The sequence below is a fragment of the Ranitomeya imitator genome, chromosome 2, assembly GCF_032444005.1.
Source record: "Ranitomeya imitator isolate aRanImi1 chromosome 2, aRanImi1.pri, whole genome shotgun sequence".
In the NCBI taxonomy this organism is placed as follows: Eukaryota; Metazoa; Chordata; class Amphibia; order Anura; family Dendrobatidae; genus Ranitomeya; species Ranitomeya imitator.
Window position 1 is genome coordinate 554,921,770 of NC_091283.1, and position 27,863 is coordinate 554,949,632.

A 27,863-nucleotide genomic window follows, 5' to 3' on the forward strand; every position below is an offset into this window, starting at 1 on the left:
GCATTACTATAACCTCAGCTACCGGGAGGAAATAAACTTTAGGCTGGATTCATACTAGTGTATAAAAAATCAGTCCGAGGTTGATCCAGAAAAGTAGGATGAGCGTCATGCGAGTACAATGTGATTTTTATCACCTAGCATCCATATGAAATCTATACGCAATGCTTACATTCAGTAATTCTCTATGTCATTTAAACCTGGTTTACAAGCTAATAAATAAATAAATAAATAATAAAGCACTATATACAGAGATATAATAAACTAGATGGCAGCCCGATTCTAAAGAATCGGGAGTCTAGAATCCATATATACTTTATTTATTCAAATGTAAGAATAATACAATTAAGAAAAAATAGTAAGAAAGAACAAAAATAATAGGCAGTATATGGAGAAAACACCAAACAAAAGTTCAAAATTGGTGTGAAAATGTCACTGAACCACTTCACAACTAAATATATATAGTTTTGGTAAATGGTATTATCATTTTTTTGACGAAATTCGGCAGGAGCTTGAAGAGCAACGTCACTGGGCCCGCCTCCACGCAGTAGAAACTTGCTGTGAGGTAAAAATTCAAAAATCACACCAAAATGGCGGGCGGAGTGTGTCAAAGTACGGCACGTTTCTGATTGGTCGCTCGCAGCAGGCGGCAACCAATCAGACACTGGACACTGTTGACGTCACTTATCTCCGGACATTAGCTCCGGACATTAGCTCCGGACAAAGCCACGGAAGTTGGCACAAATTGCAGGAAGTAGTATTCTAGGCAATTATATATTAGATAGGATAGATGCCCTGTAGATGTGGCATGAAGGGTGTTTAGCCTTATTAAACGTATTAATTACTTGGGAAAAAAATGGTGTGGTATCACCCAAATTTTTAATAACCAGCTGAGGGAAAGCAGACATCTGAGTGCTGGTGTTATTATTCTGTAGAGTAATTCTTTATGTCATTTAATAATTTTCCATGTAAAAGCTCATGTTAAAATCTCATTGCGAATGGACTGCAATCGCATGTCATTCAGATGTAAATCAGATGCTAGACTATAAAAATCGGGTTCTCGTATGAAAATTGCATGACACTTGCATGAGACTCGACTGACTGTTCAGGAACAGCATTGGACCATTTTTTTTACGGTGATGGGTACGAGCTCTAAAGCTGTCATTCATAATCCCTGTAGCTACTCTGGGCATGCCTCTATGACTGAAAGTCTAAAGGCCCCTTCACATTAAGCGACGCTGCAGCGATACCGACAACGATCCGGATCGCTGCAGCGTCGCTGTTTGGTCGCTGGAGAGCTGTCACACAGACCGCTCTCCAGCGACCAACGATGCCGGTAACCAGGGTAAACATCGGGTAACTAAGCGCAGGGCCGTGCTTAGTAACCCGATGTTTACCCTGGTTACCATCCTAAAAGTAAAAAAAAACAAACACTAGATACTTACCTACCGCTGTCTGTCCTCCAGCGCTGCGCTCTGCTTCTCTGCTCTCCTCCTGTACTGTCTGGGAGCCGGAAAGCAGAGCGGTGACGTCACCGCTCTGCTTTCCGGCTCACAGACAGTACAGGAGGAGAGCAGAGCACAGCGCTGGAGGACAGACAGCGGTAGGTAAGTATCTAGTGTTTGTTTTTTTTTACTTTTAGGATGGTAACCAGGGTAAACATCGGGTTACTAAGCGCGGCCCTGCGCTTAGTTACCCGATGTTTACCCTGGTTACCAGTGAAGACATCGCTGGATCGGTGTCACACACGCCGATCCAGCGATGTCTCCAGGGAGTCCAGCGACGAAATAAAGTTCTGGACTTTATTCAGCGACCAACGATCTCCCAGCAGGGGCCTGATCGTTGGTCGCTGTCACACATAACGATTTCATTAACGATATCGTTGCTACGTCACAAATAGCAACGATATCATTAACAATATCGTTATGTGTGAAGGTACCTTTAAGGTACTGTCACACTAGACGATATCGCTAGCGATCCGTGACGTTGCAGCGTCCTCGCTAGCGATATCGTCCAGTGTGACAGGCAGCAGCGATCAGGCCCCTGCTGTGCTGTCGCTGGTCGGGGAAGAAAGTCCAGAACTTTATTTCGTCGCTGGACTCCCCGTAGACATCGCTGAATCGGCGTGTGTGACACCGATTCAGCGATGTCTTCACTGGTAACCAGGGTAAACATCGGGTAACTAAGCGCAGGGCCGCGCTTAGTAACCCGATGTTTACCCTGGTTACCAGCGTAAAAAAACAAACACTACATACTTACATTCAGCTGTCTGTCCCTTGCCGTCTGGTTCCTGCACTGACTGCTGGCCGTAAAGTGAAAGCAGAGCACAGCCACAGCGGTGAGTCACCGCTGTGTGACTCACCGCTGTGCTGTGCTTTCACTTTCACTTTACGGCCAGCAGTCAGTGCAGGAACCAGACGGCAAGGGACAGACAGCTGAATGTAAGTATGTACTGTTTGTTTTTTTACGCTGGTAACCAGGGTAAACATCGGGTTACTAAGCGCGGCCCTGCGCTTAGTTACCCGATGTTTACCCTGGTTACCGGGGACCTCGGGATCGTTGGTCGCTGGAGAGCTGTCTGTGTGACCGCTCTCCAGCGACCAAACAGCAACGCTGCAGCGATCCGGATCGTTGTCGGTATCGCTGCAGCGTCGCTAAGTGTGACGGTACCTTTAGAAGAATAAACTTAATTTCCTCCCGGCGGCCGTGCTTTCAGAAAGACAAATGGAAGGCATTGGAATGTTATTAACTTCACATTAATCCCCGCAAAAATGACAATCGCAAGAGAAGACTCCTAAATTGTCACTGATAAACAGCAACTTTTTCTAACTACCATATATTTTATTATGGAAGCCAGAACATGATTTGAACAGGGCTGTCCATACTTGTCCTCGCACATGTCCACGCTCAAAGGTTAGCTATTTTTGCACCATTGTGATGTCAATATTCCAAGGGCCATTATCAAAGACATATAGGTCATGGTTTGAAGACCAGTCTCATGGGTGTTGTTTGTACTGAAGATCCAAAATTTGTTAAAAAGGAGACACAGAGACTAAATGTCATCAGAAAAAAGAAGAATTTGTGACCTACGCTGGATTATCAGCAATTAGAAATATTTTTTCTTTTGAAACTATTTAATATTAATCCAATAATCTGGAAAACACAACAACTCAGCACCAATATGGTATTAGATTCTTTATCAGCATATACAATATCAAAATCTGTTACCTAAAGCCTCATTTAAAAAAAATTATAGAAAAGAGCTAAAGGGATGCCAATATTTGAAGCTTACCTTCGCCTGCACTGTTCTTTGCTTTGGCAGCTTTCTTCATCTTGTGCAGAACTGTTCGATCGGTGTCCAGTGCCTAAAAGATAAATAACACCAGATTAAGAGAAATATGGGCACATGATTAAGATTCAGCCGCTTTTGTGACATCTGCATTTTTCATTTGATTCACTAAGCTAAATCAATAAACTAAAGTCCAGAATGTCGTGGTCAACTCAACACATATGGAAGTCTCTAAATGTAGTCTTGAATCCTTCACAATGATGCATATTACATTCATCCAAAATGGCAAATAAATAGCCTTTAGGCTTAGGGAAAAAAGCATGTAAATAGTAAAGTAACACTCTTCCTTAATTAAAGGGAACCTGCCAACTCTCATGACTTGTTTAGGTTAATAAATATTTGCATTCCCCATGAAATAACAAATCTGGAACATAATCCGAATATGTGTTGTTCTTCTGTTATTCCTCCTAGAAACATATGAATACATTTCCATTACCATTGCCCTTATACAAGGTGTGTGTCCTTTACCAGTCTGACACTTGCAGTACTGATTGGACAGTGTGAGAGTATTCAGGGACACACCCATAACTGCTGGTATAACGCTAGTCATTACTCCCGGATAAGCAGTGACGCTCGGTAGTCAAGAGGTCCGAGGTCAAAAGTCAAGAGAGTATTTCATAGACAGAGGGGTGAGATGAAGGCATAGTCAGGAAACAATCCGAGGTTAATATTCCAAGAAGGTAGTGGATCACAACAAAAGGGCTAGGCAAACGGAATGTCAAGACAAATCCTTCATCGAGCTGCAAAGAATACCAGACAAGGAGAACGGACTAAGCACACACCTCATGATCAAAGCTACAATTGGCAGGAATCAAAGGCAGAGAGCTGGTTAAATAACCCGATAATTACTCTGGACAAGAGACACATGGATGACGCTCCGGTACCCCCTGGTCCTGATTGGACGGCTAAACTGTCACTCCAGAAACTGAAAGCTCAGAACGCCCCACTATCCGACTGGATGGCTGAGGTGTTCATCACCATACCGACAGCTCAGCACCCCCCATTCCTAGATTAGAAGGCAGAACTGTCATTCACTGCACCCAGACACTCAGATAGGAAAAATCATGACAACTGGTAACACCCAGTTATCAATTTATATATAAATATCTGGGAAAAATAACAGAGGCTACTCCAAAACTATTTCATGAAGACAAATATGAAACGTTCTTGTCGGACGTGACGACAGGTCCCATTAAAGAACTATAAACTTAGGTGCAACTGTCTACAAAATTGTCACGTGGTTAAAATATCAGGAAAGTGAATACTTTGTGGCTAAATCCATACACAGCTCAGCCATATTCACTTTAGTGACTGATGTCCAACATGTATCTTCTTTTGTACATGGCAACCATCAAATGCTGGTAAAAGGGGATGGGAGGAATCGAGGGTGGTAATCCCATCAATAATGAAGACTCATAACTATAAGTGTACTGTATTCTTAGCTAGGCACTATTCACCAAATGCAACAGTATTTTTTATGTTTGGGTAAAAGCATAGCAGACCTGTCCTCATAATATGCTGCCACTTACCATAGAATAAGAGCTTTTGGAAACTCAACGTAAAAGCCATTTTGGAATATTTGTACTAGTGAAACAACACATGCACAAGGTATTAATATAGCCCATAAAGAGCCGATAAAGTCGTATAAATGTAAATTATAAAAACAAACAAACATACTTTCTAATAAAAAGTTCCGTTCCATATATTTAATGGGTTTTCCCCATCAAGACCACCATTGTACTTATGCCTATTGGGACATATGGATGTCACAAAGATGAGTCTCTGGTTCAAAAAAGTGGAGCTGCAGCAAGGGGTGTCTCTCTCTCTCAAAGGAACTGTATACCAGACTTGGGCAAAATACATCCCGCAGGCCACATGTGGCGCTTTGTTTGTTCCTGTGTGGCCTGTGGGTCGGGACAGCCAAAAAGGGATTTATGCAGTGGATCCCCGATCCATTTGGCTGGTTCCTGCATGGCATCTCACCTTCACCAGTATCTGCATCCTGGAGATAAAGATACCAGTGAATTCAGTGATGGAACAGGGAGTTGTCAGCTCCCTCTTCCAACACTGAGTCTCTGCTTCTGAGATTGCAGGAGGCACGATGAGGTCACTACTATAGCACTTTGCCTTAGTACACAGCACAGAGCGAAGAAGTGGGTGAACAGATTCCAATGAGCAGGGTGCCGCTGTGTACGGACATCATTCTGAGTGGGGGCTGTGTGAGGACATCACTCTGAATGGGGGGGCTGTGTGAGGACATACAGTCATGGCCAAAAGTATTGACACCCCTGCAATTCTGTCAGATAATACTCATTTTCTTCCTGAAAATGATTGCAAACACAAATTATTTGGTATTATTATGTTCATTTAATTTGTCCTAAATGAAAAAAACACAAAAAGAATTGTCCTAAAGCCAAATTGGATATAATTCCACACCAAACATAAAAAAGGGGGTGGACAAAATTATTGGCACTGTTTGAAAAATCATGTGATGCTTCTCTAATTTGTGTAATTAACAGCACTTGTAACTAAGGGTACCGTCACACTATACGATTTACCTACGATCACGACCAGCGATATGACCTGGCCGTGATCGTAGGTAAATCGTAGTGTGGTCGCTGGGGAGCTGTCACACAGACAGCTCTCCAGCGACCAACGATGCCGAGGTCCCTGGGTAACCAGGGTAAACATCGCGTAACTAAGCGCAGGACCGCGCTTAGTTACCCGATGTTTACCCTGGTTACAAGCGTTAAACTAAAAAAAACAAACAGCACATACTTACATTCTGGTGTCCGTCAGGTCCCTTGCAGTCTGCTTCCCGCACTCAGTGACTGCCGGCCGTAAAGTGAAAGTGAAAGCACAGCCGCTGTGCTCTGCTTTCACTTTACGGCCGGCAGTCACAGTGCGGGAAGCAGAGACGGCAAGGGACCTGACGGACACCAGAATGTAAGTATGTGCTGTTTGTTTTTTTTTAGTTTAACGCTTGTAACCAGGGTAAACATCGGGTAACTAAGCGCGGTCCTGCGCTTAGTTACCCGATGTTTACCCTGGTTACAAGCGAACGCATCGCTGGATCGCATCGCTAGATCGCTAGATCGGTGTCACACACACCGATCTAGCGATGACAGCGGGAGATCCAGCGATGAAAGAAAGTTCCATACGATCTGCTACGACGTACGATTCTCAGCAGGATCCCTGATCGCTGCTGCGTGTCAGACACAGCGATATCGTAACGATATCGCTGGAACGTCACGAATCGTACCGTCGTAGCGATCGAAATGTTATAGTGTGACGGTACCCTTACCTGTGGCACCTAACAGGTGTTGGCAATAACTAAATCACACTTGCAGTCAGTTGATGGATTAAAGTTGACTCAACCCCTGTCCTGTGTCCTTGTGTGTACCACATTGAGCATGGAGAAAAGAAAGAAGACCAAAGAACTGTCTGAGGACTTGAGAAACCAAATTGTGAGGAAGCATGAGCAATCTCAAGGCTACAAGTCCATCTCCAAAGACCTGAATGTTCCTGTGTCTACCGTGCGCAGTGTCATCAAGAAGTTTACAGCCCATGGCACTGTGGCTAACCTCCCTAGATGTGGACGGAAAAGAAAAATTGACAAGAGATTTCAACGCAAGATTGTGCGGATGTTGGATAAAGAACCTCGACTAACATCCAAACAAGTTCAAGCTGCCCTGCAGTCCGAGGGTACAACAGTGTCAACCCGTACTATCCGTCGGCGTCTGAATGAAAAGGGACTGTATGGTAGGAGACCCAGGAAGACCCCACTTCTTACCCCGAGACATAAAAAAGCCTGGCTAGAGTTTGCCAAAACTTGCCTGAAAAAGCCTAAAACGTTTTGAAAGAATGTTCTCTGGTCAGATGAGACAAAAGTAGAGCTTTTTGGGCAAAGGCATCAACATAGAGTTTACAGGAGAAAAAAAAGAGGCATTCAAAGAAAAGAACATGGTCCGTACAGTCAAACATGGCGGAGGTTCTCTGATGTTTTGGGGTTGCTTTGCTGCCTCTGGCACTGGACTGCTTGACCGTGTGCATGCCATTATGAAGTCTGAAGACTACCAACAAATTTTGCAGCATAATGTAGGGCCCAGTGTGAGAAAGCTGGGTCTCCCTCAGAGGACAATGACCCAAAACACACTTCAAAAAGCACTAGAAAATGGTTTGAGAGAAAGCACTGGAGACTTCTAAGGTGGCCAGCAATGAGTCCAGACCTGAATCCCATAGAACACATGTGGAAAGATCTAAAAATGGCAGTTTGGAGAAGGCACCCTTCAAATATCAGGGACCTGGAGCAGTTTGCCAAATAAGAATGGTCTAAAATTCCAGCAGAGCATTGTAAGAAACTCATTGATGGTTACCGGAAGCGGTTATACTGGCTAAAGGTTGTGCAACCAAGTATTAGGCTGAGGGTGCCAATACTTTTGTCTGGCCCATTTTTGGAGTTTTGTGTGAAATGATCAATGTTTTGCTTTTTGCTTCATTCTCTTTTGTGTTTTTTCATTTATGACAAATTAAATGAAGATAATAATACCAAATAATTTGTATTTGCAATCATTTTCAGGAAGAAAATGAGTATTATCTGACAGAATTGCAAGGGTGTCAATACTTTTGACCATGACTGTAATATTATGTAAGAGGGCTGTTTGGGGACATCATTCTAAGTGGAGGATATGTGGACACATTCTGAGTGGGGGTCTGTGTGGGGACAATCTTGTGTAAGAGGGCTGTTTGGGAACATCATTCTGAGTGGAGGACATGTGGACACAATCTGAGTGGTGGTCTGTGTGGGGGCACAATCCTGTGTAAGAGGGCTGTTTGGGAACATCATTCTGAGTGGAGGACATGTGGACACAATCTGAGTGGTGGTCTGTGTGGGGACACAATCTTGTGTAAGAGGGCTGTTTGGGAACATTATTCTGAGTGGGTTCATGTGTAAGGGGGCCAGACTGCAGAATTCTGTTCAATATTAAGCAATAAAGCTCAATATAAAACAATAATAGGCAGAATTACCTTCGGCCGGTTATTCTGCCCTCTGTAACAGACACAGTATGTCATTTGGCCCCTTGGAAAAATTAATTGGTCACCCCTGCTCTACTCCAATATGTATTACAAAGTCATCCACCGAATTCAATAGATGTTGAGTAGGAAACAAATGTGTATTTGTCAGCATCCAAACCTCAAGGCTGTCAGATCATCTTTGGAGGGGGAGATGCTGAATGAAAGGAGGCTGTTCTGGTTGGAAAACCTTTGTATTAGATTTCTTAAATCACTCTTTGTAGTGCTCGAAAATGTCTAATTGCAATTCATGTAACCACTGTATAAAACAAGCAATGATAGCGAAACAACTGTTTCTGATCAAAGCCGCACATTTTCATCTCTGTAGATTGGCGGTATCCCTACACTCAGGGGGCTTCATTTAAACAAAACTAATGCAGACGAAAATCAGGTCGCTTCTTTCAAGCATTAGAAAAAAAAAATAAGAGCTGTAACATTGCATTTTTCACACATTTAATGTTAATCAGAATTTACCGTCCCATGCGGGCCAATCCAAGTGTTGCTTTTCCCCTGATGATTCCTGCACGAATGTTATTTAATATACCGTACAGTTTGATAGAAAGAAAATACAAGGATATTTGTTACATTAAGGGTTAATTAGCATCCCTGAGACCTCGGAGACAAGAATGACCTTTAAAACAGCGTATTTGTCATCTGTACTTGATGCGTATAGTCTACATGCAAAACAGATGATTTTCTCGCACCCACTGCCGGGTGTTAATGTTCTTAGGTCCCCAGGCGCTGGAATGGGAAAGTTCTGAACAGTTACTTCTGCGCCCATTGGAAGATTGGCAGCAGAACAGTGTATCTTGGGGGATGGGCACAAGAAACAGATTGGGTAAATATCAGAGTTGATGCAATTAAAGACATCCTTTTGGGAGTCCCAATCCAATAACTGGCCCGCTCTGGATTCTTGTGCGTGAGTCACTGCAGGATCACCAGACAGAATTCATATTAACCTATCCACTGCTGCAGTTAGCTCTCAACGTGTTCATTAGAATCACAAATACTAAATTAAAGGATAATCAGAAGAGGTCTTGAGATTTAAAAGGGGTGGTCCAGCAGGTAAAAAATAAAAAAAAACAATATTCACCCTCACCGATATTCCAACACTTACCTAGTATCCACTTGTCTCTACTTCTCTGTCCCATCTAAGCACACCTAGTTATTGCCTACCAAAAAGAGCCTGGTAAAAATTATAGCACTGGTCCCCAAGCTTTCTGATCAAGAGAGTTGGTTGGCGAGCCACATTCTATGCAATGAAATGATAAAAGCCATGTACCCAATAGAAAACAAAAATGCTCTCAGTGTGAAAAATAAGATAATCTTGTAGTTATGCTACCTTTTAAAGGCTAACAAAAATAAAATAAATGATGTTACAAGTTAAGCTTTTGGGACTTCTTAGGTCCCCTTCCTCAGGCACTGTATTACAAAGTTTCTGAATAGCCAATAGAAAACAATAAATGGTTCCAAATAGCAATAAGGCAGCGTGTACACGTTCAGGATTTGGTCAGTTTTTTACCTCAGTATATGCAAGACAAAACCAGGAGTGGGTGATAAATCCAGAAGTGGTGCAGATGTTTCTATTATACTTTTCCTCTGATATTTCCTCTCCTGGTTTTGGCTTATAAATACTGAGGTAAAAAACTCACCAACGTGTGCACATGGCATTACAAAAATCATGAAATACCATAGTAGCAGCGGCATAGCACAATCGTTGGCCACATGAAGCATTTAACTGCTAAAGTCGCTTAAAGAAATTCCCATGGTTAGAAAAAATGTCTTTCTTTTTTTTTTTCTAGAAACCACGCCACTTTAGTCCAAAATCTGTGGTGGATGTTGTAAAGAAAGGTCCTTTATGCCCAGGACTTGAGGAACATTATATCCATACTGAGCATGATTTTTACCCATAGCAGGTCAGAATCAGGTAGCCTGTAATGGAGGACAAGACTCACTACAAGATCAAGAATGAGCAGGTCAGAAACAAGCAGTGCGGGGAACTACCTAGAAAAAGGAGACAGCGGCCAGGCAAAGAAAAGTGATGTCACCAAATAGGAGGACAAGGCAGCAGCAGCAGCGAAACTAGAGCCTTTTCATGGTTTCTCCTCTATTGCCAATGTATTAGAAACAAGTTTCTGTTTTCTGCCATGAGCCACATCAGGGGCCTTCAAGTCAATTGTTAAACAAAATATTTTCTAATTTCATATTTGCATGTTATGGCGCTACAGAGTGCTGCCTTTTTTGCTATGAGTTGGTGACTCTACAAAGTTAGCACCTGTTCACACTTAGTCTATGTTTGGATGTGACGGTGAGTTTTTTGACATTTGAATTTATTAGCCTTCTGACTGAGCACTCCGCCTTTTAACCACAGGTGTTTTTAAACCCAGCAGGAACACTACCCCCCACAGAGTGAGATATTTTAGTCTAGGAGAGGATTCATGTTCCCATACAGATGAAAACTTTATTCTAAGAGATGAAAGGCATTGCTAGGTCCTGGAAATGAGAAACGCCTTAACGTGGCTCCAGGTACACATGAATTGGCCAATTTATGAGCTAAGAATTCTCGATTTTTCATATTTCTAATCAGTAATGCAATTCAATTTTCATATTTCATATTTGCATGCTATGGCGCCACAGAGTGCTGCCTATTTTTTTTTGAGTGTATACGAGTTGGTGACTCTAGGTTAGCACGTGTTCACACTTAGTCTATGTTTGGATGTGACGGTTAGTTTTTTTTAAATTTAAATTTCAAGTCAGTTGTGGCTCACAAAACACGGGTTGACCAATGACGTGTGAGATGTTTGCAGGATCAGGCTACACAGGGGTTGTTCATTATCTGTAACCATGGACATATAGAGGCCTGTACAGGAGATGCAAACAAAAAAACAGTAGGAAATAAAAAGTTTTGCAAAGCATCTTTTCTTTTATTGTCTCAGCGCATCTGGAAAGAAAATAAATTGCTTGTATAAGTTGTCTCAGATATTGGCTATAGCATGAGGCAGGAAACCATGTCTGTCTATGGTACGTGCAGTTTACAAATGCATATCTAATATGTATGGGGGCGGTAGGCGCTTAAGTGGTAATAGATGGTTGTCTTTGTGTAGCCGAATATGGCAGCATCTCCCAGGGCAGTTAAGGTCACCAAACCTTGGCAAGGTTTTGTTACACCCATATGGTTACATTTGTGTTATGTGTTTAGCCTGTTGAAGTTGCTCAACACAAATGAAAGCATGTCCCAAATCTCAGCAAAGTTATTATCACACATTACATCTCCATAAGAGTTCTGATTTGTACATACTTTGCGTGATCATTTGTGTACAAAAAAATTACTAGGCATGCCATCTACTGACATGGTTCCTTCAACATGAAATCCAATCATATAAATTGAGAAGTTTAGAAATGTTTTGAATGTCTCAGTTTTTATCATTGTGAATTATTTAGCTGAAGTACTGAAATGAATATTACAAAATATCATATTTATTGCAAGTTACATCACCTTGAAATAAATAAACAGAATTTCTGCAGCAGTAGTGCTTCAGTAGCCATCAGGATTGCAGTGCAGGTAATACTGCTTGTAGGAAACTCTGCTATCTTCTCAGTCAAGACAGTGACTACAAGTGCTTCGTTCACCTAGGCGTATAGTTGGTCTGTGCTAAACTGTCGATCACTGTATCTACTGTATAAGAAAAAGCATGCTTTCCAAGAATATATTTCCAAGTTCAATGGTGGATATTACCTGTAAGGTTATTTAAAATTTGTATGTAATATTTAAAGGGAAACTGTCACCAGTTTTTTCTTTGCTCATAGACTATGCCCATCACCTTTAAAGGGACTCTGTCGGCACAGAATGGCTGTTCAAACCAAGTACAGACTCCCCGGGCCTCACGATGGGGCCAGTCATTTAAGCCCCCGTCACACACAGCGAGATCGCTAGCGAGATCGCTGCTGAGTCACAAGTTTTGTGACGCAACAGCGATCTCAGTAGCGATCTCGCTATGTGTGACACGTAGCAGCGACCAGGCCCCTGCTGTGAGATCGCTGGTCGTGTTGGAATGGCCTGGGCCATTTTTTGATCGTTGAGGTCCCGCTGGGTAGCACACATCGCTGTGTTTGACACCTTACCAACGACCTCGCTGACAGGACGTCCCATTGAATCATCATGAAATAGCATCGTTCTACAGGTCGCTACAGGTCGCTACAGGTCGCCGCATCGCTGCTGCGTCGTTGGGGAGATCGCACTGTGTGACATCTCACCAGCGACCACATAGCGACGCTTGAGCGATCCCTGACAGGTCGTATCGTTGTCGGAATCGCTCAAGCGTCGCTATGTGTGATGGGGCCTTACATACACCTTCCCATGTGCAAGCAAACAAGGATTAGAAGGTATATTTAAATGATTGGCCCCGTCGTGAAGCACTGAGCGGCGGGACATAGTTAAAACAGTCATCCTGTGTTGATGGAGTCCCTTAAGATCATGTGAATGGGGTTCCTGCAACCCCTTTATATCCTCACGTGTGCCACTGTATACTGCAGAAAAGGTGTTTTATTCTGCATGTCAAATGCATGGTCCGACCCAATGGGTGTCTCCAGATTGTGATTGGTGCCTTCCCGGTCCCGTCAAATCCTGCCTCTTCTAACTGCATGTAAGTGGATGACATCTCTACGTCATCCACATAGGGCCCAAAGTCTGTGCAGGTGTCAGGCATTGTGTGGACGACGTACAGGTGTTAACCACTTACATCCACAGAGAAGAGGCGGCATTTGAAGTGAAAGGGGTGGTGCTGATCGCAATTTGGAGACAGCCATCGGACAAGACTGCGCAATTTACATGCAGAGCTGCACAAATCATCAAACATGTTTTTCGGAGGTATGCAGGGGCATGTCTGAGGATATAAAAGGGTTGTAGGATCCACACTCACGTCATCTTAAAGGTGATGGACATAGTTTATTAGTGAAAAATGACAGTTCCCTTATAATTGTGATTTTTTGCTCCACGAAAAATGGCATAAATATGCATGGAAAATCACGAGATGTAAAAGTTCTTTGCGTTTTGATTTTATTGCAAAATATTACATAGTCTCAATAAAAACTTTAGAGCTCATGCATTGGGCAGAACCCAGGGTGCGCAGGCTGTCCAGTTCTTGTATACAGAACCTCCAGGCTCCATCATACTGTGTTCTGTATGTACAGAGAGATTCCTACCTAGAAGCAATGACATATGGCTGTGTGCATCAGCCCATAGGCTTACACAGCAGGAGTAAGCTAAGCAAACACAGACATGTCTTAGATCTACAGCTGCTTGATTAAATTGGCCGGAGCATTCTCTTCCAACTATTCGTTTGGAGGACAGATGTACCAATATTGTGTTCTTTGGACTTAGTGTATTTTAGGCAACTTTTCATCAGTGTCATAAGATTATTAATGGGAACCTTTCATCAGATATACCCCAAACTAAAATGCCATCTGTGAAAGGTGCCATAATGCTGAGTATATCCATACCTTTATTTTATAAATCTGGGCTTACATTTTAGAGAATTGTATTATAGAATTGTTATGCAAATAAGCTGTCAGTGAAGTGGGTGGGTACAGCACTTGCAGCTCTGCTGCCTCTCTTCCCTATTTCCCGCCCACCACCTGTCTCTGGTTAGTGATTGACAGGTCACTCTACTTTCCATACTGCTTCCTCTTCCCGACATCTAAAACCCAAGCACTGTCAGTCCCCAAGGTAGTGGATGCTCAGTAAGGTCCTGATGAAGAAGACGGTCAGTGACTGGCTTTATCGGCATAGTTTGCAGCTCGTGCTACACACTGACCATCTTCTTCACTAGGACGACCGGCGTGGGAACAAGCAGCAGGAGGGAAGCAGTCAGACACTGCAGATTGCACAAGACACTGACAGTCTTTTCATCTGGACCTTACTATCTGTACACTTGCACTAGATCTTGGGTTGGAGAGGGTGATCACTGAAAGGAGAGCGACTGACAGGAGGCGGGCAGGAAATAGGTAAGACAGGCAATAGAGAGGTAAGTGCACTGCCCACCTACTGCATTTGCATACAAATTCAACAATAAATTTCTGTAAAACATAAACACTAACTTTTTAAATAAAGTTATGGATGTAATCAACATTATGGTACCTCTACATCAGTGTTCCCCAACTCCGGTCCTCAAGAGCCAGCAACAGGTCATGTTTTCAGGATTTCCTTAGTATTGCACAGGTGTTAATTGCATCACCTGTGCAATACTAAGGAAATCCTGAAAACATGACCTGTTGGGGAACACTGCTCTACATAGATAAAAATGACAGGTTCCTTTTAAATTTTTACTGTGATATTTAAGGCATTTTTGGAGAACGTAGGGCCTTCATACAATGTAAAAGCATCAGCAAAACCAACTTGTGTGAATCTTCCATACAACAGCCAAGTGATGCATGCTTTATATTGCAGCACAGCAGGAAGATGTTTTCTAAAGGTAAGTGAGCTGCACCACGTTTTCTGTGAAATTACTTGGCTATAATGATAGCATGTAGCATAACTGGAAGGAAGCTGTTCCTTTAATAGGTCCTCTTGTCTGATGTCATGGCTAATGCTGTATGAGTAGACCCCTGGGACGTGACACATTGTACTGACTGGCCAAAGTGGTCTCTGCAGTGTGTCACCCAACCCCAGATCAAGGCTTCACAGCTATTGTTCACCATATGAAGTGTGTTCTATAATATCCACGTTTTCCATTATTTACACATTGACAAGTTGGCTTTTTGGAACCTTCTAGTTTGAGCAATAATTGGGAATTAAATGTTCCTAGGAAATATAAGCAAGCACCCGACAAATACCGTATTTTTCGCTTTGTAAGACGCACTTTCTCCCCAAACTTGGGAAAATGGGGGTGCATCTTAGAAAGCGAACATGCCTTACCAGGGGAAGGGACGGGGGTGTCCAGGTGTCTCCGGTGCCCAGCGGTGCTGTGTGGGTGTCCGGCGCTGCCCGGGGCTCTGCCGACATTTTGCGACAGGCCAGAGCCCCGGCACTTCCAGGGTTCCATGTGCGCTGGTCTCTGGGAATATGGCTGCTGCTGGGGGCGGCGCATGCACTGATGGTGATCTCGGGATCAAGATCTCAAGAGATGAGATTTCAGTAGCTGCCATGTTCCCGGAGACCAGCGCACGTGGAACCCTTTAAGTGCCGGGGCTCTGGCCTATCGCAAAATGTCGGCAGAGCGCGGGCAGCGCCAGACACCTATGCAGCACAACTGGGCACCAGAGACACCAGCAGCAACGGCTAGCAACCGCCGGGCACCCGGAGACATCCGGCAGCACAAGAACCCTGCAGCAGCACAAGATCCCTGCAGCAGCGCGCCACACATCGGAGCCCCCATTCATCCCTGCCTGCGGCCTGGAGCATCACCCGTCTCCTGCCTCCTCCAGCAGCGACCCTGGGACCCCGCTTCACTGCAGTCACCACCCCCGGTAAGCAATAAGATGCAAGGATTATAAGAAGCACCACCAATTTATTAAAAACTATTTTTTTCTTATTTTTCTCCTCAAAATTTGGGGTGCGTTTTATAATCTGAAAAATACGGTAGCTATTGCTAGCTTAAAGGGAACCTGTCACCCCGAAAATCGCGGGTGAGGTAAGCCCACCGGCATCAGGGGCTTATCTACAGCATTCTGTAATGCTGTAGATAAGTCCCCGATGTTACCTGAAAGAGGAGAACAAGACGTTAGATTATACTCACCCAAGGGCGGTCCTGCTGCTGGTCCGGTCGGATGGGTGTCTCTGGTCCGCTGCGGCGCCTCCCATCTTCATTCCAAGACGTCCTCTTCTGATCTTCAGCCACGGCTCCGGCGCAGGCGTACTTTGTACAAAGAACTGCAGTGCACAGGCGCCGGAAAGGTCAGAGAGGCCCGGCACCTGCGCACTGCAGTACTTTGCTCTGCCCTCAATAGGGCAGACAAAGTACACCTGCGCCGGAGCCGTGGCTGAAGACCAGAAGAGGACGTCTTGGAATGAAGATGGGAGGCGCCGCAGCGGACCAGAGACACCCATCCGACCGGACCAGCAGTGGGACCGCCCCTGGGTGAGTATAATCTAACGTCTTTTTCTCCTCTTTCAGGTAACATTACAGCATGCTGTAGATAACCCCCTGATGCCGGTGGGCTTACCTCACCCGCGATTTTCGGGGTGACAGGTTCCCTTTAAAAATCACTGTGATCGTCAGCACATCATCCCGTATAAACACGACGTGTGCTGCCAAGAACATTTTGTTCTGTATGCACAAAACAAGTGTAGTTATGATTGTTCTGCACCCATAGATGTGCAGTTAACCTGTCTAGACAGGACGTTAAACAACTGCTGATCGGCATGCTTGGATTTAGTCAACGGTAATTTAACAGCCACTGTTGGTATAAACTGGTCTGGACCAGTGTTACTAGGAATGCTTATTTCCCGATTTATGGTTTCTCTAAATGAGCTGACAGTTACATGATGAATAAGAGATCCAAGAAGTATTGTTTCTCCTTGCGGAGAGTGACATGTTGAGCATGCCGAGATGAGGAGACTTAAAGCTGCAATGCTCCGCTGGGAAATATGCAAATTATCTGTTCAGAGAGGAAGAGGACTAGAACTCTAGTGCCACCTATTGGAAGTGGCAATCCTAACAGTCAATGTCGACCCTTTAACGAGCCTTGTCACATGACTTAGGATAAAAGCCAAACCAGAATCTCAGTTTGCAGGCACTGTGATTCAGGGTAATGCCCCTCATCAGTGTAAAGTGTGAGATCTGATTTGTCTGTGTGAGAGATGTGTGACCGGGATCCAAGAAGTATAGTTTCTCCTTGCGGAGAGTGACATGTTAAGCATGCCGAGATGAGGAGACTTAAGGTACCGTCACACTTAGCGACGCTGCAGCGATACTGACAACGATCCAGATCGCTGCAGCGTCGCTGTTTGGTCGCTGGAGAGCTGTCACACAGACCGCTCTCCAGCGACCAACGATGCCGGTAACCAGGGTAAACATCGGGTAACTAAGCGCAGGGCCGCGCTTAGTAAACCGATGTTTACCCTGGTTACCATCCTAAAAGTAAAAAAAACAAACACTACATACTTACCTGCAGCCGTCTGTCCTCCAGCGCTGTGCTCTGCACTCCTCCTGTACTGTCTGTGTGAGCACAGCGGCCGGAAAGCAGAGCGGTGACGTCACCGCTCTGCTTTCTGGCTGACCGACGCTCACAGCCAGTGCAGGAGGAGTGCAGAGCACAGCGCTGGAGGACAGACGGCTGTAGGTAAGTATGTACTGTTTGTTTTTTTTACTTTTAGGATGGTAACCAGGGTAAACATCGGGTTACTAAGCGCGGCCCTGCGCTTAGTTACCCGATGTTTACCCTGGTTACCAGTGAAGACATCGCTGAATCGGTGTCACACACGCCGATTCAGCGATGTCTGCGGGGAGTCCAGCGACCAAATAAAGTTCTGGACTTTCTTCCCCGACCAGCGACAGCACAGCAGGGGCCTGATCGCTGCTGCCTGTCACACTGGACGATATCGCTAGCGAGGACGCTGCAACGTCACGGATCGCTAGCGATATCGTCTAGTGTGCTGGTACCTTTAAAGCCGCAATGCTCCTCTGAGAAATATGCAAATTGTTTCTTAAGAGAGGAAGAGGACTAGAACTCTAGTGGCACCTATTGAGATTCTGGTTTGACTTTTATCCAAAGTCTTGTGACAAGGCTCGTTAAAATGTCGACGTTGACTGTTAGGACTGCTACTTACAATAGGTGGTGCTAAAGTTCTAGTCCTCTTCCTCTCTGAAGAGACAATTTGCATATTTCCCAGAGGAGCATTGTGGCTTTAAGTCTCCTCATCTCTGCATGCTTAACATGTCACTCTACGCAAGGAGAAACGATACTTCTTGGATCCCGTTCAGACGCCTCTCACACACCCAAATCAGATCTCACACTTTGCACTGATAAGGAGCAGTACCCCGAAACAGTGTCTGCAAATTGAGATTCTGGTTTGGCTTTTATCCTAAATCGTGTGACAAGGCTCTTTAAAGGGTCGACATTGACTGTTAGGATTGCTACTTTCAATAGGTGGCACTAAAGTTCTAGTCCTCTTCCTCTCTGAAGAGACAATTTGCATGATGAATAAGGAAAACACTTGTTCATTGGGTGAGATGAATTTTTGCTTTAAAATCAACATTCTTGGCAGCACATTATATATGTAAACAGGAGAAATACTGCCAAGTACATGGTGTTCTATGTGTATAGAACAGTAATATTAACGATCATTCTGTGCGCGTAGAGTTCTGGCTGTCTAACAGGCCATTAAATGACATCCAATGAGCTTGCATGTAGCCAGTCATCGGTCACTTAACTGTCACGGTCAGCATATGTAAACCCAGCATTGCATCTCTGCTGTGGCTAGGTGCACTTGTCATTGTAGACAAGAAAGACAAATAACCAAGCCTATAATACATGGTCTAGCTTTGACCACTACAAAGACAACCCTTTGGTATGATCAGACCATGTCCCTGTACGGTCAGACACAGCCATTACACAGTACACAGCAGGGGCACATTTGTAAGATTATTTCAGCACAGGAACATTTTATTTAAACACGTCCCATTATTTTAGTGATGTCCCATAAATTAGAACTTCAGTGGTGTGGCATACTTACAAACATGACTGCTGATAAAATAGGAATATTCCCAGTCCTTCAATGGGAATTATGTAAACTGGACCCAGAATACCACTTTTGGGGGAGGATTTCATGTTGAAGGAACCATGTCAGTAGATGGCATGCCTAGTATTTCGTTTGTACACAAATGATCACGCAAAGTATGTACAAATCAGAACTCTTATGGAGATGTAATATGTGATAATAACTTTGCTGAGATTTGGGACATGCTTTCATTTGTGTTGAACAACTTCAACAGACTCAACACATAACACAAATGTAACCATATGGGTGTAACAAAACCTTGCCAAGGTTTGGTGACCTTAACTGCCCTGGGAGATGCTGCCATATTCGGCTACACAAAGACAACCATCTATTACCACGTAAGCGCCTACCGCCTCCATACATATTAGATTAATGTTGGTCATACCCACTAGTGTCAAAGGGTTCAGCCTACAATCTAAAGCATATGAGGGCACTGGGCACTTGATTGTTGGAGGAATTAAGGATCTGGTATGTCCAATTTCGGACTGTTGATCCATTTGTTCTCCCAGAGATAAGTCGCCACCACACATGTCTTCCAGCAGCTCTATCATGGAAAACACAAGAGTGCTTGGCAAAGCAAGTGCTCCTGTGTTTGTGGATGATGGACTTTAAAGCCCCCATTGTCTTTCCATTAGTTCCAAACATTTGCCTATCTTTTGAGCCAGGCTGTCGATTTCCATTTAGCTCTTCTCCACTTCTGCACATACCTTGATAATAGGCTCCTCAACCATTTACACATTTATCCTTGCTCCAATTTCCCTTCGGGTTACAAATCGTTCTCCTGAAAACTGCAGTAGCCGTTCTTTGCCATCTGGCATACTATAGGTATTTTCAAGCATGAAACAGTCTTGAATATATTTACCCACTGTCAGGTTGCCAGTGCAGAGTCAAAAATGGAAGGACTGAGTGTACACTAGATTTACAGTTCTTCTCACATAGGGTCAGAGTATTTTGCTACTTGTATGTGAACATAATGCCCTATACACAAAGTAAAATCTACATTGTTATATGCAGACAACACACCAAAAACATATCTGGTCTTTAAGCATAGCTAAACCGCTCAGACAGAAAATGGCATAATAATAAATTGGGGTCTGACAACTGTCGATATACCAGTTAAGGAGCCGCTAAAACAATTTTTTTATGGTATGCAGAATCTCCTAGGAAGAAAAAGCGAATGAAGCAGTTTTGCTTTGCCATCTACCATTGCATAATAACTCTCCTATGACAGGAGTCTAATGCGGATAAATTGCTTTTGCTCAGAGCAGAAATATTTCTGAACAAAAAGAAAAACAATACTTGAAGGGACAATATAGGAAAAAGATACAACATAGATACATGCAAGATGATTTTACTTGGGATCTGTTTGCAGAATTTACAAAAAAAAGATCTACGGAAAATAGTTTGGCACTGGTCAGTGTGTTAACTCTTCCAACCAAGATAATTGTCAAGTGCTGCTGCACAGAGGTAGATAGCTTATGGGGGATAAAAGCAATAGAAGGATTCGAGTGTGACAATAACAAGGAATTCTACTGGATTTTGCAGGTGTCCTGTCATAGCCGAATGTTGACTTGGATTGATGCTATGCATGGACTTGTGGACTTAAGGACAATGGCTTGACAAGTTTTCTGAGGACAATTAACGACAAACATTGTTAAAGGTACCTTCACACAACGATTTCATTAACGATATCGTTGCTTTTTGTGACGTAGCAACGATATTGTTAACGAAATCGTTATGCGTGACAGCGACCAACGATCAGGCCCCTGCTGGGAGATCGTTGGTCGCTGGGAATGATCAGGACCTTTTTTTGGTCGCTGATCACCCACTGTCATCGCTGAATCGGCGTGTGTGACGCCGATCCAGTGATGTGTTCACTGGTAACCAGGGTAAATATCGGGTTACTAAGCACAGGGCCATGCTTAGTAACCCGATATTTACCCTGGTTACCATTGTAAAAGTAAAAAAAAAAAACAGTACATACATTCCGATGTCTGTCACGTCCCCCGGCTTCCCTGCACTGTGTCAGCGCCAGCCGTAAAGCAGAGCACAGCGGTGACGTCACCAGTCTGCTTTACGGCCGGCGCTTACACAGTGCAGGGAAGCTGACGTGACAGACATCGGAATGTGAGTATGTACTGTTTTGTTTTTTTTAACTTTTACAATGGTAACCAACCAGGGTAAATATCGGGTTACTAAGCGCGGCCCTGCACTTAGTAACCCGATGTTTACCCTGGTTACCCGGGGACTTCGGCATCGTTGAAGACAGTTTTGACGATGCCGAAGTTATTCCCCGGATCGTTGGTCGCTGGAGAGAGCAGTCTGTGTGACAGCTCCCCAGCGACCACACAACAACTTACCAACGATCACGGCCAGGTCGTATCGATGGTCGTGATCGTTGGTAAATCATTTAGTGTAACGGTACCTTTAAAAGGGCACATGAATATAAACAGAAATTATAAATGTTTACTTACTCTTTAAAGGTATTTTACATTAAGTGGGTACTGTTTCCAACAAATTCACACTTGATTATCAGATGGAGATGCACCATATTTTATTGTACTAAAAAATGCACCTAAATTTAAGCAAAAAATCTAGTAATTAAAATCTGCAAGCTGTTCTGAGGCGGTGTAGGGGTTAATGTAACACTTGCATAATAAACATTACTAATGCATAATGACTGTCTAGAGATACTGCAGCGCAACAGCTGAATCAGGATGTTCTAAGCTGATGCAGCTGAGCGTATCCTTAAATCACAAATTTTCTACATTTTGTGACATAAAGCAGACTACCGTATATACTCGAGTATAAGCCGACCCGAGTATAAGCCGACCCCCCTAATTTTGCCACAAAAAACTGGGAAAACTTATTGACTCGAGTATAAGCCTAGGGTGGAAATGCAGCATTTACCGGTGAATTTCAAAAATAAAAATAGATCATTATTTCCCCATAGCTGTGCCATATAGTGCTCTGCACCGTTCATATTTCCCCATAGGTGTGAACCATATAGTGCTCTGCACCGTTCATTGTGCCCCCTAGCTGTGCCATATACGGTGCTCTGCACCGTTCATTGTGCCCCATAGATGTGCCATATACGGTGCTCTGCACCGTTCACTGTGCCCCATAGATGTGCCATATACGGTGCTCTGCACCGTTCACTGTGCCCCATAGCTGTGCCATATACGGTGCTCTGCACCGTTCACTGTGCCCCATACATAGCTGTGCTGTGCCATATACGGTGCTCTGCACCGTTCACTGTGCCCCATAGCTGTGCTGTGCCATATACGGTGCTCTGCACCGTTCACTGTGCCCCATAGCTGTGCCATATACGGTGCTCTGCACCGTTCACTGTGCCCCATAGCTGTGCTGTGCCATATACGGTGCTCTGCACCGTTCATTGTGCCCCCTAGCTGTGCCATATACGGTGCTCTGCACCGTTCACTGTGCCCCATAGCTGTGCCATATACGGTGCTCTGCACCGTTCACTGTGCCCCATAGCTGTGCCATATACGGTGCTCTGCACCGTTCACTGTGCCCCATAGCTGTGCCATATACGGTGCTCTGCACCGTTCATTGTGCCCCCTAGCTGTGCCATATACGGTGCTCTGCACCGTTCACTGTGCCCCATAGCTGTGCCATATACGGTGCTCTGCACCGTTCACTGTACCCCATAGCTGTGCTGTGCCATATACGGTGCTCTGCACCGTTCACTGTGCCCCATAGATGTTCCACATAAATTTGTGCCGCCGCTGCCGCAATAAAGAAAAAAAAACACATACTCACCTCCCTTGATTGCAGCTCCCGGCGTCTCGTTCCGGCGCCTCCATCTTCCCGGCGTCTCTGCTCTGACTGATCAGGCAGAGGGCGCCGCGCACACTATATGCGTCATCGCGCCCTCTGCCTGAACAGTCAGAGCAGAGACGCCGGGAAGATGGAGGCGCCGGCCGGGAAGATGGATCGGCGCCCGGCGGCTGGAACGTGGACAGGTGAATATAACATACTCACCTAGTCCTGGCGATCCTCGCGCTGTCCCCTCCTGTCTTCGGTGCCGCAGCTTCTTTCTCTATCAGCGGTCACCGGCACCGCTGATTAGAGAAATGAATAAGCGGCTCCACCCCTATGGGAGGTGGAGCCGCTTATTCATTTCTGTAATGAGCGGTCCCACGTGACCGCTGAAGAGAGGAAGAAACTGCAGCGCCGAAGCCCGTGGGACGGCAGGGACAGCGCGAGGATCGCTGGGACTAGGTAAGTATGCCTCAGCGCCCTCACCCCCTCACCCGCCGACCCCACCGCTACCGTGACTCGAGTATAAGCCGAGGGGGGCACTTTCAGCCCAAAAATTTGGGCTGAAAATCTCGGCTTATACTCGAGTATATACGGTAGTCTAATGGAGCTGGGAGTGGTTGGCACACACTTACGGTATGTTGCTGTTTTTCTGGAGTAAGGCCATGTGCACACATTCAGTATTTGGTAAGGTTTTTTTTTTACCTCAGTATTTGTAAGCCAAAACCAGAATTGGAACAGTCAGAAGAAAAGTATCATAGAAACATGTCGCTTCTGTATTTATCACCCACTCCTGGTTTTGGCTTACAAATATGGAAATAAAAACTCACAAAATACTGAACGTGTGAACATAGCCTAATAGAATTCAATTGTACGGAAAAAAAAACGAATTAATCTTCTCTTCCCTGAAGTAGATGCTTTAGAATTTATGACAGTGTCCAGTAGCAACCACATCATGACACACAGCACCTATGTACAGTGGCTTACGAAAGTATTCACCCCTGTTGACGTTTAACCTATTTTGTTACATTACAACCTGTGTTTAAATATTGTAGTTTGCAATCTGATTTGTGTGTGTTGCATCAGCACTAAATAAGTTGGTGAAGTCAAGTGAGAAAAATATAGGCATAAATTAAATTAAATTAATGAGATCAAATAAATAAAAATTGGCATGTGTATATGTATTCACCTCTTTTGCTATGAAGCCCCTAAAAAATTCTGTTGAAAGTAATTCCCTTGATAAGTCACATGCTTAGTGAAAGTATGTCCACCTGTGTACAATCTTATTATACACACACACACCTGTTCTGAAAGGCCACAGAGGCTGCAACACCATTAAGCAAGAGGTAGCTAAAACCAAACAACACTATGAAGACCAAGGAGATCTCCAAACAAGTCAGGGACAAAGTTGTTGAGAAGTACAAGTCAGGGTTAGGTCATAAAAAAAATTACAATCTCTGATGATCCCCAGGAACACCATCATATCCATTATCATCAAATGGAAAGAACATTGGTACCACAACAAACCTGTCAAGAGATGGCCGCCCACCAAAACTCTCAGCCCAGTCAAGGAGGGTATTAATCACAGAGGCAGCACAGAGACAAAAGGTAACCCTAAAGGAGCTGCAGAGTTTCCAAGCTGAGACTGGAATATCTGTCCATATGACTACAATAAGCCATACACTCTATACAGTTGGCCTTTATGAAAGTGTGGGCAGAAAAAAGCATTTACTTACATATAAAAATTGTAAGGCTCGTTTCGAGTTTGCCAAAACACATGTGGAAGACTGTCCAAATGTATGGAGAAAAATGCTATGGTCAGATCAGGCCGAAAAGGAACTTTTTGGCCACCAGGGTAAATGCTGGCGCCAAACCAACACAGCTTATCACCTCAAGAACACCATGCCCACAGTGATTCATGGTGGTGGCAGCATCATGCTGTGAGGATGTTTGTCAACAGCGGGGACAGGGAAAATAGTCTGAATCAAAGGAAAGATGGATGGTGCTAAATACAGGGATATTCTTGAGCAAAACCTGTTAAGTCTGTAAGTGATAAAACACGGGGACATAGATTCACCTTCCAAAAAGTCAATTACCCAAAAAATACTGCTAAAGCAACAGTCAAGTGGTTTAAGGGGAACCGTGTAAATGTTTTGGAGTGGCTTAGTCAAGGCCAAGACCTTAATCCAATTATTCACACAAAATCTGTGGTAAGACTTGAAGATTGCTGTTCACCAGAGGAAACCATTTAACTTGAAGGAGCTGGAGAAGTTTTGCCTTGAGTAATGGGCAAAAATCCCAATGGCAAGATGTGGAAATCTCAAAGACTTATCCAAAGCGATTTGCAGGTTAAGTGCCGCAAAAGTGGGCTCTACAAAGTACTGACTTTAGGGGGGTGAATAGTTTTGCACACTGAAGTTTTCAGTTATTATCCTATTTGTTGTTTCCAGTTTATCCTATTTGTTGTTTGCGTCACACAAAAAAAGAAAACCAAAGTTCACAGTTGTAGTGATGTTCTTTACATGAATTGATGCAAACCCTAAAAAAAAACAGCTAAATTCTCAGTTGTGAGGTAGCAAAACATGAAAAATGTGAGGGGGTGGGGGGGTGAATATTTTCACACGCCACCGTATACGGATTAAGATACTTACAAGATACTTACGGGGGTTGTATGCATTAAACAATTCCTTTATTTTAGAAGTCCCCACAGATCTGATGTAGTCTTTTAGATGTAAACTAATTTGACTAAAAATGTTTTAATCATTTAAATTGGTATTCTCAAGTTATTACATTGCTTTAGTTAGTTAGACAGCATGTAAATAAGCAAGTTTGCAACTTGCTATTTCTATCTGCTGTCATTCATTCTCCAGCAATGAGATCTTTCATCTTACACATCAGTTTTCCATGGAGCCACTTGTGCCTGCTCAGACCCTGGCCAAGCACACACAGTAATCACATCCTAGGACAGGAGTTAACTCCTAACATACCAGTCAGCTCTTTCCAGCCAATTAAGTTCTATACAGCAGTTAGCTGCGCTCCTGCCTCTAGCAACCTCTTAGCTCAGGGCTCTTAACAGTCCTGTAGAATCGCAATCCTTCCTCTCTCTTTCCAAGCACCCAGCATCAGCAGTTTTCACAGCATTATGTGCTTGTTCAAATGCTCTGATATCAAGCAAGCAATGACAGACCAGTAATGTGCAGTTGTAGAATCAAGCTGCTCATCAGAACTGTCATTTAGAAGCACCCACTCCTCAAGCAACCAGGAACTCAGGAGATAATGCAATGCTCTCAGCTGCTCAAGAGACAAGGCTTGATCACTTCATGTTTTAGAAGATGTGCTCACAGTGTAGGTTCAAATGTAATACTGGAGATACTAGAAGTGCAAAGGTATGAAGAGGCTGCAGACACTGCTGTCAAGCATGTCTTTATAATAATAGTTATCTTTATTTATATAGCACCAACATATTCCGCAATACTTAACAATTCAGAGGTTCATATACAACAGTCATAAGTAACATAGTTAAAGGGAACCCGTCACCCCGTTTTTTCAAGATGAGCTACAAATACCGTTAAATAGGGGCAGAGCTGTGCTTTACATTAGTGTATTTTGTGAGCCTTTATTCCCCACCTATGCTGCCGAAATACCTTTGTAAAGTCGCCGTTTTGGGCTGTCACTCACGCTGGTCAGCTCATATGGGCGTGGTCAGGGGCGGACTGGGCCGGGTGGCAGGAATGCATCTGCCCCCCGGGCCGGTGCCTGAGCAGGTACACAGGGCCGCTGGAGGAGCAGCAGCTATTTTAATACATAGCGCGCCGCATCCCTCCAGCCGGCCCTATGTGCGCGCGTTGCCTGCTCAGACAAGTGCCGCGGCGGCCCGCACTAGTGTGCGAGCACGGCCGCGGTCCTTGTTCCTGCGTGTGCTCGTCTGCCGGCTGCTGCGCTGCCCATGTCAGAGCGGGCAAGCAGGAGACCAGGCGCGCGCGCGGCCTGCACTAGTGTGCGAGCACGGCCGCGGTCCTCATTCCTGCGCGTGCTCGTCTGCTGCCCATCAGTCAGAGTGGGCAAGCAGGAGACCATGCGCGCGCGCGCACATGGTGATATTTCAAAAAGCCGCGCGCGCATAGACGGTGTCTGACGCTGGCCGGCCTGCACCAGCGTCAGAGAAGACTGCTCACCAATGCCTGGGCCCTGGGATGATCCTCTCCTCCTCTTCACTGCCAACGCTGGCCAGGACGCGACACCCGACCCACCTCAGCTCTTCATCCTCCCGACCTCCCCCCATCTCAGGGACCTGGGTGAGTCCCAAGATGATTTTTTTTAATGTATATACAGCAGTATTGCCTATATAATGTGTATAGACTGCTATATATACATTATATAGGTGGTACTGCTGTATATAATCACTATACCACTATAATGCATGTATAGCAGTCTATATCTTATATGGGTGACACTGCTACTTATGCGTATATACCTTATATAGGTGACACTGCAATGTGTGTGTATGTGTATGTGTATATATATATATATATATATATATATATATATACACACACACACACGTATACATACACACACACACCGCAGTGTCACCTATATAAGGTATATACGCATAAGTAGCAGTGTCACCCATATAAGATATAGACTGCTATACATGCATTATAGTGGTATAGTGATTATATACAGCAGTATCACCTATATAATGCATATATAGCAGTCTATACACATTATATAGGCAATACTGCTACTGATGTGTATATAGGTGATACTTCTGTGTATATATGTCGTTATGTAGGTGATACTGGTGTGTGTGTGTGTGTATGTATACACACACACACACGTACATATATACACAGCAGTAACACCTATATATAACGTATATACACATCAGTAGCAGTATTGCCTATATAATGAATATAGACTGCTGTATATATGATATATAGG

General features: G+C 44.2%; 1 protein-coding gene across 2 annotated transcripts in view; it reads right to left on the bottom strand.

Annotated features, from left to right (window-relative positions):
- The window catches only part of LOC138664936 (arf-GAP with SH3 domain, ANK repeat and PH domain-containing protein 1-like), a 288,656-nt gene that overhangs the window by 107,841 nt on the left and 152,952 nt on the right, over window positions 1-27,863 (bottom strand). For both annotated transcript variants that reach the window (XM_069751989.1, XM_069751988.1), the window contains exon 2: window positions 3,290-3,362. In XM_069751989.1, coding sequence (XP_069608090.1) covers window positions 3,290-3,362 — 73 coding nt within the window. The remainder of the gene's footprint in view (window positions 1-3,289; window positions 3,363-27,863) is intronic.